General features: G+C 41.8%; 1 protein-coding gene across 3 annotated transcripts in view; it reads right to left on the bottom strand.

The window, feature by feature from the left end:
- The window catches only part of USP6NL (USP6 N-terminal like), a 131,867-nt gene that overhangs the window by 24,123 nt on the left and 91,857 nt on the right, over positions 1 to 15,887 (bottom strand). For all 3 annotated transcript variants that reach the window (XM_040413229.1, XM_040413233.1, XM_040413231.1), the window contains 8 exons: positions 15,667 to 15,706; positions 12,681 to 12,761; positions 12,249 to 12,356; positions 10,898 to 11,007; positions 8,356 to 8,404; positions 3,903 to 4,023; positions 3,035 to 3,129; positions 609 to 674 (listed from right to left, as the gene is read on the bottom strand). In XM_040413229.1, the coding sequence (XP_040269163.1) occupies positions 609 to 674; positions 3,035 to 3,129; positions 3,903 to 4,023; positions 8,356 to 8,404; positions 10,898 to 11,007; positions 12,249 to 12,356; positions 12,681 to 12,761; positions 15,667 to 15,706 (670 nt within the window). The remainder of the gene's footprint in view (positions 1 to 608; positions 675 to 3,034; positions 3,130 to 3,902; positions 4,024 to 8,355; positions 8,405 to 10,897; positions 11,008 to 12,248; positions 12,357 to 12,680; positions 12,762 to 15,666; positions 15,707 to 15,887) is intronic.

Below are 15,887 nucleotides of genomic sequence, written 5' to 3'. Positions count from 1 at the left end.
ACTGTGCACCCTTCAAAAGGATCTAGGATTAGAGCGGTCATTAAATGGATGTAAACCAGTGCATATATCTGGTTAGGCACTGGTTACTATCAAAGTATAACGAAGCGGAGGCGAAACCCGGGGTCGGGCGTTTCATGAGAGGACATTTTATGTGCGTGTTGTTTTATGGATCTTGTGAGTACAATAAATCACGTTATTTAAACTCAGTTGGCGGTATTTCACCATGTTGGGCCGTCTCTTCTTTCTCTGACTTTTAGGATATTTGAGCATCGACCGTAGTGAGAACCAAAACGGAGGAATCACATCGATGCATACCTTTTGTCTCCCTCAGTGTGAACTGCACTCAAGTTGAAGCAGCGCGGTTTTCTATATTACATACATAGGCACTGGTTACTGGCGATATAAGCTAGCGCTGAAAGAGCTCTCCCATGACAAATTCTCAGACTTTTCCCGCATCTGGACATCTTCCATCCAAAAATCATCCCAGACTTATTACATTTTGCATTGTGTACATTTTTACCGGTCACATCTGAAACAAGGTGGGGGTGGACGGTGTGTGCAGACATGCCAACGTGTCAATATAGAGACTTTGTCCTGGTCATATTTACCCGATCTAGGAAGCACTGGAAAAACCACTTCATGGTATAAAGACTTGTATAGAGTTCCTGAGTTTCCTGGAAAATCAAAAACATCTCAATTCATTCGGGGGGGTTTTATGAAGCCAAATAAAATCTATCATTTATATCCAAGTGAAAATCTGAACAATTGTGTTTAATGCTGCTCTTAGTGTTCCACTATTTTGAAGACTACAAACGAGGTGAACCACCATCTAGAACAGGCCTCCAGAGCAGCCGCACTATGTGACTTCATGGGCAGACGTACCAGTATTCTACTGCACCAGAAAATAACCATAGGAGGTGAAATGCTAGTTCAAATTACAGATTTGGTTTTTCTTAAATATACAGGTAAATTAGGTCAGTGACTTATGTGAAGCTTTGGCAGGTATCTACACCATTCAGCAAGGTGAGGGCATTACGGTATTTTGCTGACCCTGTAATACCGTATTTATAAAGAACTAGAGTGCTTTTAGGACTTTCTTGCTTCTGTAATTACCTGCCTTGTGATCACTTATAGAATTATGCTGCATGACAGAACAAAGAGGCTTTAATGTGCTTTACTATTCTTCCATGAAAATAGCTGTATGTTACATGAAATTTGCAGGATGGCATATTTCTCAGTACAATATAAAATACTGTACACAAGCAATTACTGATGTCCGCCTGTGAACCACTTCAACCTCACTACTACCACTGAGGGCGGGAGCCCGTGGAAGCTAACACTGTAACCACAGCTGCCCGGCAGCTCGCTGGCACCCCCTGCTGTCAGGCTGGTCTACAGGTCAGTCCAACATAAGAACAGTTATGCTGGACTGTAATGTGAAGAATAATTGATATATAGTCAGTTTGACTCTGGTCAGAGTGGCACAAAGATCTAAATGTTAGTCAGACAACAGCCATATTTCCCCGACAACTTCTCCCCCCACACATTCCTTATTTCCACTTGTATGGTTATCCTACGACGTCACAGAAACTGTACCCTGAAAGAAGAGAGCTATAAAGGCTATATGGTCAATTTGGCTCTATACAATCTGTAAGGCTACTTTCACACTGGCATTTTGGCTTTCCGTTAGTGAGATCCGTTCAGGGCTCTCCCAAGCGGTCCAAAACGGATCAGTTTGCACTAATGCATTCTGAATGGAAAAGGATCCGCTCAGAATGCCTCAGTTTGCCTCCGTTCCGTCTCCATTCCGCTCTGGAGCCGGACACCAAAACGCTGCTTGCAGCATTTTGGTGTCCGCCTGACGATGCGGAGGCAAACGGATCCGTCCTGACACACAATGTAAGTCAATGGGGACGGATCGTTTTCACTGACACAATCTGGCACAATAGAAAACGGATCCGTCCCCCATTGACTTTCAATGGTGTTCAAGACTGATCCGTTTTGGCTATGTTAAAGATAATACAAACGAATCAGTTTTGAACGGGTGCATGCGGTTGCATTATCGGTGCGGATGCGTCTGTGCAGATCCATGACGGATGCGCACCAAACGCGAGTGTGAAAGTAGCCTTAGGTTTACAGTTTCTATGTAGCTCTGGGAAAACACCACAAGTAGAAGTAAAGTCACGGTTGAATACAGGTCACTGCGACCTTACCGCTGGTGAAGAAAGATCTTGGCTGAATTTCTGGTTCAGTAGATAGTTTGTAAACTGTTCATTGTTATTACTGTATATTTAACCCATTCACTGCCAAGGGTCAACTTTCACACTTTTCACATACACAAATAATTGAGATATAAATGCAACTGCATGAAACATGCATACACAAATATTTCCACGTTAAATAAAGATGTGGCCCATAAGACTAAATGCCATAAAATAATAACTTATCATACACTCACCGGTTTTGCGGATCAGATGCAGATCCATTACTTTCAATGGCTCCGCAAAAAATGTGGACAGCACAATGTGTGTTGTCCGCATCCGTATGTCCATTCCGCAGCCCGGCTAAAGACAGAACATGTCCTATTCTTGTCCGTTTTGCAGATAAGAATAGGCATTTGTACAACCATAAAACGTTCACACTCCTCATCTGTAACACCTACTACTGTTCCCTCTTGCACTCCTATTGACCTGCTTTACATCAGTTGTCTCATCTACCTCACTATTCTCATACATGCTTGTGTATAAATATATGAATCTTGAATACAATAGGTAGGTACCAACCACTAAGAAAACTCATTTTACATGTTCAATTTCCTGGCTAACACGGGACAAAGATATTTTTCAAACTGAAAAATCACAGCGATTTTTAGTACAATACCTATGGATAGGCCTCTAAAAACTCCATCTACAGGTAGTAGAAAAAAGCCACACAACATAGAGTATAGTCCACAGTATGTCAATTCTGTTGTAAACCTCCGTAACATGCGATGGATACAAGCCTACATTGTCTTTATTCTGAATACTTTACTTACAAAGTGCTGCTTAAGTTTAGGCATAAATTTCTTCATTATTTTATCATGATGCTCCTGAAATCGTAATAGCTTTGGAAAACCTGGAACAAAAAAACCTAAAAAAAAAACAATGCATGTTAAAATCTATACATAATACATGTATTGCACATACATATGCACTGCACATACCTGGACACAAGGGATGGCTATTTTAAAGCTTACCTAAACTTTGGAATCAACTTTTTTTAAAACTAATCTAAATATCCAAAAATGTATTTCTGTAATATGCTTTCATTTTCTATGCATATATCAATATGATGCTATATGACGCCATCAGTGCTGGGAGGTCAGGACGGGTGCTCTCGCTGACACACGCTGCGAGTCCAATGCGTGGAGATCGCTTGTGTGAAAGGGGCCTAAATGTGCTATGCCAGACATTCACAAGCAGCGGTGTGCTATACAGAGCTCCTGCCTGCACTTTCTCACGGTGTTCCGCTAAAAGCATCGATACGGGCTTTTAGCAGAGGAGAGCGGGCGCAGACAGGAGCTCTGCGTAGCACACTGCTGCTCTTGCCCACTCCACTAAAGCCTGGCATAGCACATTTGGACAGGCAGGAACAGCAATGTGTGCTCCTGTGTGGGCCCCGCAGTAGAATCTGTAGTCCGATACATCACTGATGTGTCAGCCGTGTACGAGCTGTCACAGGCAATTGATTTCATGTACCTATTTCACATTTAAAAAAAAAAACATTAAGAAAATGAAAGTGCATTACAAAAATTCATTTTAGAACGTTTAGGTACATTTTAAGTACATAATCAGACACAAATCACACGAATTGTGATTAATAACGATGAGCATTATTTTGAACTAATCATGAGCAATTCTTACCATGCAATGTATGTTTGGACCCAGAGAACAGTTTGACAAGGGCCCAAAAGGCATCTTCTTCATTCATGTACATAAGTAATAATGCAGTAATCTGGCTCATTCCCTGACAGTATCCAACCTCCTGTGCAGTAAAAAAAGAAAGAAAAAAAAAACTTAGTTTACAAAAACAGCCTCTAGTTCAGCATTAATGTAATGCAAGGCTTTATTACAAACAGCAGCCATGAAGCCAAGGTGAACAGAACCATGACCACTAGGACTGTTTCATTTTCGGACACATCCAACAGGTTCAGGACTGCACTGCTTCTCATTATTTGCAGTCAAAAAAGTAGCAGAAACTTGGAGGACGATAGAACCCCACTGCACAAGTGTGAACTGAATGTGAAAGATCTCCCACGGATCTAAAATGGCAAAAACACAGCAGTGCCCGAAGCAGAAATGGACATGCTTCCCAATGAAAACCTGCAGTGCAAGTCAGTTTACCCTGCAGCGGGTGGATGGGATTTCGGAAAGCTCATCCACTCTGCTGGCGCTGTAAAGGTTGCAAAATTTCCAGCTCAAAATTCTGCTGCAGTAATACCACATAATGTACATGGTGTGCATCTGTACCTTTAGGGTACGTCCACACTGAAAAGACAGCTGCGGCTCTGCTGTAGATAAGCTGTGACAATGCTGCATGTAATACCTGACGTTTTAGATGCAGAAATAGCTGCGGATTTCACACGCTCCACTGGAAAAGGTAACATCCGCAGAATAAATTGACATGCTACAGATTTTAAATCCATAACGCTGGTCAATTTATGCTGCAGATTTTTTTATCCTGCTTAGGCTACTTTCACACTTGCGGCAGAGGATGCCAAAACTGTATGCAAACCGATGGCATTTGTCAGACGGATCAGGATCCTGATCCGTATGACAAATGCATTGAAATGCTGGATCCCTCTCTCCGGTGTCATCCGGAAAAACGGATCCAGCATCTATTTTTTTTCACATTTTTTGAGGTCTGAGCATGCGCAGACCGCAACGCTGGATCAATTTTGCCAGAACACTCGATGCCGAGTCATGCATTTCAATGGGAAAAAATGCCGCCCTGAAAAGGCAAAAAGACTGAACTGAAGACATCCTGAACGGATTTCTCTCCATTCAGAATGCATGGGGATAAAACTGATCAGTTCTTTTCCGGTATTGAGCCCCTAGGATGGAACTCTGTGCCGGAAAAGAAAAACGCTAGTGAGAAAGTACCCTTATGGAAGAGCTTTCTTAAGATCTCATCCACTTTGCTGGTACTCTACAATGCTATAGATCTGCCTATTAAAATGTGCAGCATTTCCATCATGTGTGGATGTACCTTTAGAAGTGCACTCTAGAAAGGACTATATTAAACGCTGGCAGAGCTGCTACAGGGCTTGTAGATCCTCATTGGTATGTTGTTTTCACCCGTTCCCTTTCAGAGCGCACAGCTTTAGGTGACCATATAGCTTAAAGAGCATCTCTCAGCTGATTTGTACCTAGGAAACTGGCTGACCTGTTACATGTGCGTTTGGCAGCTGAAGACATCTGTGTTGGTCCAGTGTTCATACGTGTCCACGTTGTTGAGAAAAATGATGTTTTAATATATGAAGATGAGCCTCTAGGAGCAATGGGGGCGTTACCGTGACAGAGAGAAACTGAGCCCTCTCTGCAACCGCCACGACCTCTGCACTTTGATTGACAGGACCAGGCAGACATGGTCACATTTACATTACCTGGCCATGTCAAAGTGCAGAGAGAGCAAGGGCAACACCCCCATTGCTCCTAGAGGCTCATTCACATATATTAACACTTCATTTTTCTCAGCAATGCGGACACATATGAACATGGGACCGACACAGATGCCTTCAGCTGCCAAGTGCACATGGAACAGGTCAGCCAGTGTCATAGGGACAAATCTGCTGACAGATGCCCTTTAAGACAACTGTTGTGCAAATCTTCATTCAGAGGACAGCTTCTTTTGTTCTCAATAAGAAAAATGGAATAAGATGATGTTCGATACCTCTAGCAGCAACTAAAAACTAAAGGATTGGGTCTGCTGAAATCCAACATCCCCATATCATGTTCTCTACGGGTGACACACACTCCTGCGCCATGACATAAAAGAGGCAAACTGGATACTGTAAAAGCTGGGTGACACCACCTATGGAAGAAATATTTAATATGCACTGTACCAACCACAGACAGGGTTCTGTGTGGTGGGTCTACATACAACATAGATATATCCAGTTCTTTGTTGAGGAACCAAAATCTGTTTTTGGATAAGTAACAGACTTTAAGAAACAACTGACACACAAGAAGCGTAGAAATCCTTTAAGAAAAATGGGGTTAGAAATGTAACGATTCTAATAACAGCTAGTCCTTTTCTGAGAATTTCCATGTACTTGGAGTTTTTAAATACAACCCAGGCAGGGAGCTCATCAGGCTTTCATCACACTGCCAGGTTCGGAGGGTTAACAAGACTGGTTTTGACACCATGCAGAACTTTTGCCAAGAGATTTCTCGCATACACTTAAATACCATCTGGTGGTACAGAGATCTAGCATGTGCCGCACTCCCCGAGCGGTGTGAATTCTCTGCGCATTGTGACCAACATGATCATTACACACAGATGTTTCTGTGGAAGGGATGGCGAGACCACTGATATGAACACAGAAGAGGGGACCCTGCAAGACCTTCCATGCCCAGGTAGTGAAAGCTATATATAGAGGCTTCATGTTGGGCGATTAGAAAAATTATCAGAGCCGTCTACCCTGCCACCTGTTCAGATTCCTCCATATGTGAGCACATTTTCCAGCAAGCACTTTCTGTGCTTTAGCTATAATTTAATGCAGATGAACTGGGGGATTCATCACTCTGAAATTGCACATTATTTCCATAAAAAACACCAGAGAATCAATGATAAAAACATCAGGTTCTGCACTGAGCAAAGGTTTCACTTCCTTCCTTTCCACTTAAGTAAGAACAAGAAGACACAAAAAAAAATGGTAAGATGTTGTCTGACCGTACAGAGTGCTGCGAAATGTCACACGCCGAGGTTTCGATAAAACTGCACATGCTGGACATAAAAATCCCAATAGGTGTCGTTTGAATTTGGCCTCTTGCCAAGAGTCTCGTGATGGGGTTTGGGCCATCAATCACCATCTTAATCAGATTGCCTACCTTGGCAGCACTCCCTACACTATGGTCAAGACAAAATACTGGCAAAGAGCGTACAATCCATCTCCATTTCATGCACTAATTGGAACGGATGCCACCTCACAGGGTGGGCTAGAGCATAATAAGTGACCGTGACTCTGGCTCATAATGTGAATGCATGAAACGGCCAGAGAGGTGGACACAAGGTCTCATTGACATGTGGCCATAGTGATTTAGCTCTTCAGCACACACAATACTCTGGCTCGGTACATCAAGATGAAAATGATGATGATTCGCATTACATCCTACAGCGCTGGGTCCTCTATTAGAGATGGGATTCTAAGTGACGGAGTAGGAGCAGCCCACAGATCATGGGGAGTCTAGGGCACTACATCGAGAACTAATATGCCATGCACTGTACTGAGAAGAATGATGATTTTACATATACCTGCATTATAATGTCAAAACCACATCAACCCGAGTGGTCCCCATGTTTCTGAAAATTCATGACGGATGATAGAAATCGCTACATCTTCACAAGATGACATTTTGATAAAAAAAATAATCGTTTTAAAGGGGTATTCTTTATCTTGGCGACTCATGGTTGAGATTAGAATATGGCTGTGTGTAGGAGGAATTATAGAAACAACCCAGTGGGCTGTACTGTAACTCCAATAGAGCACGGTGAGCTACACCGTTACTATACCTCAGAGTAAAGAAATGGTATAGCTCGCTGTATTGCGCTTTTTCCGAAATTTCCAACCACTTCCATGGGATTTATGGAAACAACGTAGCACAGTCCACTCTGCTGTTTCTCTAGTCCAGGCCACCGCTGGTCATCATATAGGATAGGTATTCTGATCTCAGTCAGGAATGGATGAGATTAGAATACAACTAAAGCGTTTTTTGGACATTTTTTTTTATACTGATTGATGGGGTCCGACACAGAGGGCCCCCACAGATCAGTTGTTTGAGTAAACGGTGGTGCTGCCTCCTCACAGCTTACCAAGCACAACGTTGTACATTGTATAGTGGCTGTGCTTGGTATCGCAGCTCAGCCCGTTCACTTAAATGAGACTGAGCAGCGCCTAGGCAATGTGACCAATGAACTTGACGTCATTGGCCTCGGGAAAGCTGCGAGAAGGCCGCTAGCACTCATGTGGGTGCCTCCGCCTTCTCAAACAGCTGATCGAGGGGGGGTCCCCTAGTGACCCTCAGGGGATAGGTCATCAGTATAAATAAAAAGTCAGAAAACCCCTTTAAATAGGTTTGTCCAGAAACCACTTACCGTATTATACAGTGAATATGCCGCCAACACATGAAATAAAGCCTGTTGCCTGGGGAGGAGAACAGAAAACTTTTATCAATACACAATACATCCAGGCTGCTTTAAAAACACATTTCATAAATTCAATCTAATTGGGAGGGTTTTTTAATGTGAAAAGCCATTTGCGGTGCTCTTATAAACTAAGAGGAGGCTGAAAGAAACAAAGCATGTAAAATCAATATGAGAAGTACTGACAGCTCTGTTCAATAGTCAAGCCTGGAAGACATCCAGTAGCTGTACTTCTGCCATAGACCACTTCAATACGATAAGTGGGTCTATGATGATCACAAGTACTACACAGTGCAATAACATTCACGTCATCCAAGTGGCTTCATTTAAAGAGCATTCACCTTGACGGATAAAAAAGAGGAACTCCAATTTCACATTATGGGCTTGTAAAAGCCAGCATTACAAACACAAGCCTAGTTATAGGGGCAGGCTTCATAAATACAGTGGATATAAAAAGTCTACACACCCCTGTTAAAATGTCAGGTTTCTGTGATGTAAAAAAAAATAGACAAAGATCAATCATTTCAGAACTTTTTCCACCTTTAATGTGACCTATAAACTGTACAACTCAACTAAAAAAACAAACTGAAATCTTTTAGGTGGAGGGAAGAAAAAATATAAAAATAAAATAATGTGGTTGCATAAGTGTGCACACCCTTAAACTAATACTTTGTTGAAGCACCTTTTGATTTTATTACAGCACTCAGTCTTTTTGGGTATGAGTATCAGCATGGCACATTTTGACTTGGCAAGATTTGCCCACTCTTCTTTGCAAAAACAAAGATTGCGAGGGCATCTCCTGTGCACAGCCCTCTTCAGATCACCCCACAGATTTTCAATCAGATTGAGGTCTTCTTCTGGTGAAGCCATTCCTTTGTTGATTTGGATGTACGCTTTGGGTCGTTGTCATGCTGAAAGATGAAGTTCCTCTTGATGTTCAGCTTTCTAGCAGAAGCCTGAAGCTTTTGTGCCAATATTGACTGGTATTTGAAACGGTTCATAATTCCCTCTAGGTTAACTAAGGCCCCAGTTCCAGCTGGAGAAAAACAGCCCCTTGGCATGATGCTGCCACCACCATGCTTCACTGTGGGTATGGTGTTCTTTTGGTGATGTGCAGTTTTCTTTTTGGGCCAAACATATCTTTTGGAATTATGGCCAAAAAGTTCAACCTTGGTTTCATCAGACCATAACACCTTTTCCCACATGCTTTTGGGAGACTTCAGATGTGTTTTTGCAAAATGTAGCCTGGCTTGGTTTTTCTTCGTAAGAAAAGGCTTTCGTCTTGGCACTCTACCCCATAGCCCAGACATATGAAGAATACGGGAGATTGTTGTCTCATGTACCACACAGCCAGTACTTGCCAGATATTCCTGCAGCTCCTTTAATGTTGCTGTAGGCATCTTGGTAGCCTCCCAGACCAGTTTTCTTCTCATCTTTTCATCAATTTTGGAGGGACATCCAGCTCTTGGTAATGTCAATGTTGTGCCATATTTTCTCCACTTGATGATGACTGTCTTCACTGTGTTCTATGGTATATCTAATGCCTTGGAAATTCGTTTGTACCCTTCTCCTGACTGATTCCTTTTAACAATGAGATCCCTCTGATGCTTTGGAAGCTCTATGTGGACCATGGCTTTTGCTGTGGGATGCGACTAAGAAAATTTCAGTTAAGACCAACTAAAGCAGCTGAACTTTATTTGGGGTTAATCAGAAGAACTTTAAATGATGGCAGGTGTATGCTGACTCCTATTTAACATGATTTTGAATCTGATTGCTTAATTCTGAACACAGCTACATCCCCAGTTGTAAGAGGGTGTGCACACTTATGGAACCACATTATTTTAGTTTTTGTTTTTTTCTTCCCTTCACCTAAAAGATTTCAGTTTGTTTTTCAGTTGAGTTGTACAGTTTATAGGTCACATTAAAGGTGGAAAAAGTTCTGAAATGATTATCTTTGTCTAATTTTTTTACATCATAGAAACCTGACATTTTAACAGGGGTGTGTAGACTTTTTATATCCACTGTATGTCTGAAAGCTTCTCTGATCATTGAGTACATAGAGGTTACTATTCAGGACTCTGCAACATGTCATAAAAGAACATAAGCTCTATGAGGCATCAAAGGGCATAGTTTTGTGAACGAGTAGTAGCTGTATTTTATTCCTTGTAACCCTACTGTTTTATTAAAGGGAATATGTCCCAACTTTACGCTGCCCTATTTAAGGACAGTATGAACCGGTTGATAGAGACCCTTATTACAATGTTGGGTCACTTTCTACTAAAATCAGTATTGAGAAGCTCCAGCATTACTGTGTAATGAGTACTGGGTGTATTAGGGCGCTATACATACATTCAGCATATGCAAGGAAAATCTCCTGGGACACAAGCTGAGCATATGAACAGTCTTACTTCCAAGGCAGACATACTAACACAGACTCATTTCAAAAGTGGATCGGACCCTGGGAGGCGCGCTATGAAGATAGGGCTGTACGTACTTAACACCATATCGATCTCTGAACATTATGTGGTCTCGAAATGTTCGGTTCACATCCAGATCAATCTGTCTGATATCAGGAGAAAGAATTCTCGCTTTTTGTTTCAGAACCTATGGGAAAAATACATACAACATTAGGAAACCTCCGCAATCCAGATAACTACTGATTAATATCCATATACATTACAATGCCAGTAATCCAGCATTAATAGAGAAGAAAATAAAATGTACTTAAAGGGTACAGGAACCTAAAGGGGTTGTAAAAGATTATTTTTCTTTTCTAATTCCCCTGTTCCCAAGCTGAACCCATGAAGAGATCTCTGACATTTCATTCTGGCTCTGTGACACCCAAGCTGTCTGCACCAGATATACAGTCCCCTCCTGTCAACCATATGGAAGTAGTCATGTGCCCTGCTGTAGCCAATGACACGTCCCCAAACAGCAGTGGGTAATGTGCCACCTGGGGACACATCAGCGCTGAGGTAAGTCATTGGCTGCAGCGGCGCACGTGATCCCATCCATGAAGAAGATGACAGGAGGGGACCAGAAGTCCCGAAGTCAGGATGGGGGGGGGGGGCAGAGAGCGGGTAAGTATAGATCTATTCACAGATACAGCTGCTGGGGAGGCAGGGGTTAGGTGACAGTATTATTTAAGGGGAAAAAAAAAATCTAAAAAAAAATCCCTTTAATTTTAGCCTTCTGGTCCGAGGTCTGGGGAAAATTCTGTATTGTACAGCTATATGTTGAAAGTCCCAGGTTCCCAACATTTGAGGATTAGTGGCTGACGGATAAAAGGAATATTGTCATACATATACTAAAGGGGTTGTGCAGTGATTTATAAGAATGACCTGTCCTCAGAATAGGTCATCAATATCTGACTGGCGGGGGTCCGACAACTAGCATCCCCGCCAATCAGCTATTTGAAGAGGAGGTGGCGATCCATGCGAGCCTCACTTCCTCTAGGAAGTGCAGTGTAATGACGATTACTGCTCCATTCACTTGAATGGAGAGAGTACTTGTAAATCCTCTACGCCACCGCTCCACAGGGGGGCAACACGTGGTGTAATGATCAGAAAGCAACGCTCACTGTCCGGTGGGGGTGCCAGGAGAGGATAAGTCACAAGGTCACATGCAGGCGTGGCAGATTCATTATTGTTTTTCAGAGAACTAAATTACTGTACAAAACACAGGAAAGGTTTATAGGAATTTCCTTGTATGCTACAGATTTTCATATCCATAGCACGCCAATCACCGCACATTTCAGTATGCAGAGGGTGAAATCCACAGATTCTTTCTCTCTGCCACTTCTGAATGTGGCCTAGAGAGAATTATTACATGAAACGAAATCTTACCGTATAAAGGTCTTTTTTGTCTTCTTTTAATTTTGGGACATCCAGTATTAAAGACCATACTTGACCTCGTAGCTGAAGGGGAATGCCCTTGTAAATTCTTCGGTGAAGCTTTGGATTATATATATATATATATATATATATATATATATATATATATTTAAAAAATAAAACATGTAGAGGAGAGAGAAAAAAAATTAGGCAGGAAAGAACATATCATGTAAGCTAAGTAAAAACGACATAAAAATGGATAAGTATATGCAGGTTCTAATGGTTTCAGCAAATTACACTTCTATGTTCCACCCTAGATAAGCTGGCAGCTATTCATGAATATGTGCATCTATTTTTTATTTTATTGCCCCAATAGGTATCTTACAGTGTGCAAAAAGAAATCACAGTGAGAGAACACAACCCATGATGTAACGTCAGCATTACCTTTTCAGAGTTTTTGTACTTATCCCAGCTCTTCAACATTTTCAGCCATTTGGAGGTCCTCTCAATTTCTAGAAACTTTTGCTATAAAAACACAGAGAAGACACACTGATATTACCAACCTAATGGGGTACTGTTATATAGTACTATATGACACCTCCCTCCGTCTATGTGACTGTTCCCCCTCTGGCTTCGATATACAGTAAATGGACAAAAGTCCTATTTTCATCTCTCATCTCCCTTTTCTGTACATTTGTGAGCAGTCCATTTCATAGTGAAGATCACATATAGCAGCTTCATTTTACACATTTACAGTCCTAATAATGTCATACATCTATATGGACGTTAATACACTTTACTAGAACTACTTGGGATGTATCCAGGGTTTTAGAGATTCATTTTAAAAGGGTTCCCCAGGCATGTTTTGCGGGGCAGTCAGAACTTTTCATTTATACTATTTTGGGGTGTGTATGACTTTGTCATCACTTTTTATTCAAATTTTTTTTAGCAGGTGAAGCAGCAAAAAAATAGTGAATCATTCTTTTCCGTTACAGTGTTCAATGTATGGGATAAATACATTTATATTGTAATAGTTTTGATGTTTTAGGACAAGGCAATGCTAAATGATATTTATTAGGGGGTGATTTAAGTTTTTATATATATTTTTTTAATTTTTGCTTACTTTTTTTTTTTTTTTTTTTTTTACTTTTTTTTAAAGGGACACTGACAGGCCCAAAAAGCATATTGAGGTATATATATGACAGTACATATAAAGTGTATTAGAATCCTCTAAGTATCCCCCCTGTCCACCTTCTAAATACAGTAATCTGAAGTTTTATAACCTGCTTGAATCGGGTTCAATCTGCCCAAGGGGCGGTGTTTCATCTCAACTTGCGCCCAGCCAGCCTCGCCACAACTGCCGTTTGAAGCGCCGACCAGATCATCAATATTCACTTCGCTGGGCGGCTACTAGTGTCACCGGCCATCTTCAGCGCATGCGCCCGGCACCCTCACTGGCCGGGATCGCATCGCGCCTGCGCACAGTCTGATTCTCGGAGGCCGATGCAGCCTCTGCTTTATGCGCATGCGCCGGGCACAGTTCAGAGCAGCGCTTCAGAGTAGCCGCCCAGCGAAGTGAATATTGATGAGCTGGGCGGCGCTTCAGAACGGCAGTTGGGAGCGGCTGGCTGGGCGCAAGTTGAGATGAAACACCGCCCCTTGGGCAGATTGAACACGATTCAAGCAGGTTATAAAACTTCATTTTACTGTATTTATAAGGTGGACAGGGGGGATACTTAGATGATTCTAATACACTTTATAAGACCTGTACTGTCATATATATACCTAAATATGCTTTTTGGGCCTGTCAGTGTCCCTTTAACATGTGATCATTTGATTGCTTCTCCCATAGACTGCAGTGATTAGAATTGCAGCCTATGGAGCCCTGCCACAGGCATAGGAACATTACCGTGACAGGCCCTGTAGAACTTCAGAAGGCCCAAGACTGTTATGGCAACTGAATGGCTCCCTCGATCTTGGAGCAGGGGAGGCATTCAGGCAACCAAAGCGCAGTGCTCTGAGGCTATCAGTGCTCAGAACCACTGCACCTGAGGGGCAAATGTCTGATTGGTGTTATCACCGATCATGGTTATTGCCTCCATGGGTCTGCCATCCAAAACAGCAAGCACCTGGCGGCTATGGCCAGGTACATGTATGGCGGAAGTTGTTAAGGGGTTATAGAACTTAATTTGTACAGCCAAGGGAAATAAAAGGGGGGACCTGATCAGACAATTTAAATATGTTAAAAGGCCATGTACCCCTTTGGAGACATTTTTTATGACTGCATTTTATTCTTATCAGTTAAAGGTTGGGAGATCAGTAAGAACAGCTACACATGAGCCACCAGATGAAGGGATTCAAAGAAAACAAAGTCACAGCTTGCATACAAACTGATTTTCTAGCCCTTGTATCTCAGTAACGGCTGAACATTTTTAATAACGACCAATTGAAAAAATGATTTTAACTCAAAAAGAAGAAAAACGCAATGGTAAAAAATAAATAAAAAAGTAATGCCCCCAAAGGTGTACATAGCTTTTAAAAAAAAATATGTTCAGGAAGGTAGTGTTTCTAATAAGAAACGTAACACAAGAACAAGGGGGCACAGTCTGAAACTAGTGCATTTGGAGGAGAGCAAAAGCAAGGTCAGAAAATATTTTACTGAAACAGTTGCAGATGCTCGGAACAGACTTCTAGCAGATGTGGTTGGAAGATCAACAGTAAGTGAATTGAAACCTGCCTGGGACATACATATGTATCTCCCGATAAATCTCTCTATCTTGGCGTTAAACTTGGCGTCAGACTATCAGATTTTTCCAGGCTGCCAGATGCTGGATTAAAGGAATTTCTCCTTAGTTATGACTATAAAAGGCAGCCAGGACACAGCTGCGGTTACTACAGATAACAGCAGGAAACCTGAGCACATTATCCTTTACATACTAATTGTTCCTGCGACTTCCTACAACACGGCATGGTTCCATTAGCATGTCATATTATGCTAGCAGGACAAGTGACACTCGAGTGGCCTTTTCAGCATAACTCATTCTTCCACAGTAAATTCACAATCCGTGTAACTTTCCTAACCCCAGTTCACACTTTCTTTTGGCGAGAAAACACTGCATTAAATGCAAAAGAAAGAGTCCAAAAATGATGAGATTCAAACCGTGCAAATATACTACTCCTCCCATCAGAAGAGAAAACTGCCTACAAGTGTAGGAGGTATTGGGTAAGGGACTTTATTTATGCCGATACGGCATACTACAGGTAGGAGGACACTTTGTATTGCGCTAAAATAAATCTGATTTGCAGGAAATTATAAAATCTCACATGAAAAGAAATCTGCTAAACAATAAAGTATTACAATAAATAAACCCAGATGTAAAACATAAAGAGAAGGAATGCATGAGATGTGATGAGCGAGGTCTATACATACCCTGTCTAATGCTCCATCATAAATTGGTAGTTCTTCCTCACTGAAAGTAGACAAATGCGAGTCAATAAGCTGCATGACATCTCCTCATCCAGCTAGAGGCAGTAGAAGCACAGACATTACGCCTCAGCATCTCCACCATCCACAGCCCAAACATATTAGAAAGTAAGTTACGCTTCCATATTTTTTATTTTTTAACTTATTTTTTTAAACCTAACTTCCCA

The sequence above is a fragment of the Bufo bufo genome, chromosome 1, assembly GCF_905171765.1.
Source record: "Bufo bufo chromosome 1, aBufBuf1.1, whole genome shotgun sequence".
Lineage (NCBI taxonomy): Eukaryota > Metazoa > Chordata > Amphibia > Anura > Bufonidae > Bufo > Bufo bufo.
Note: the sequence above shows the minus strand (reverse complement) of the source record. Positions and strands in the feature narration are given on the sequence as shown.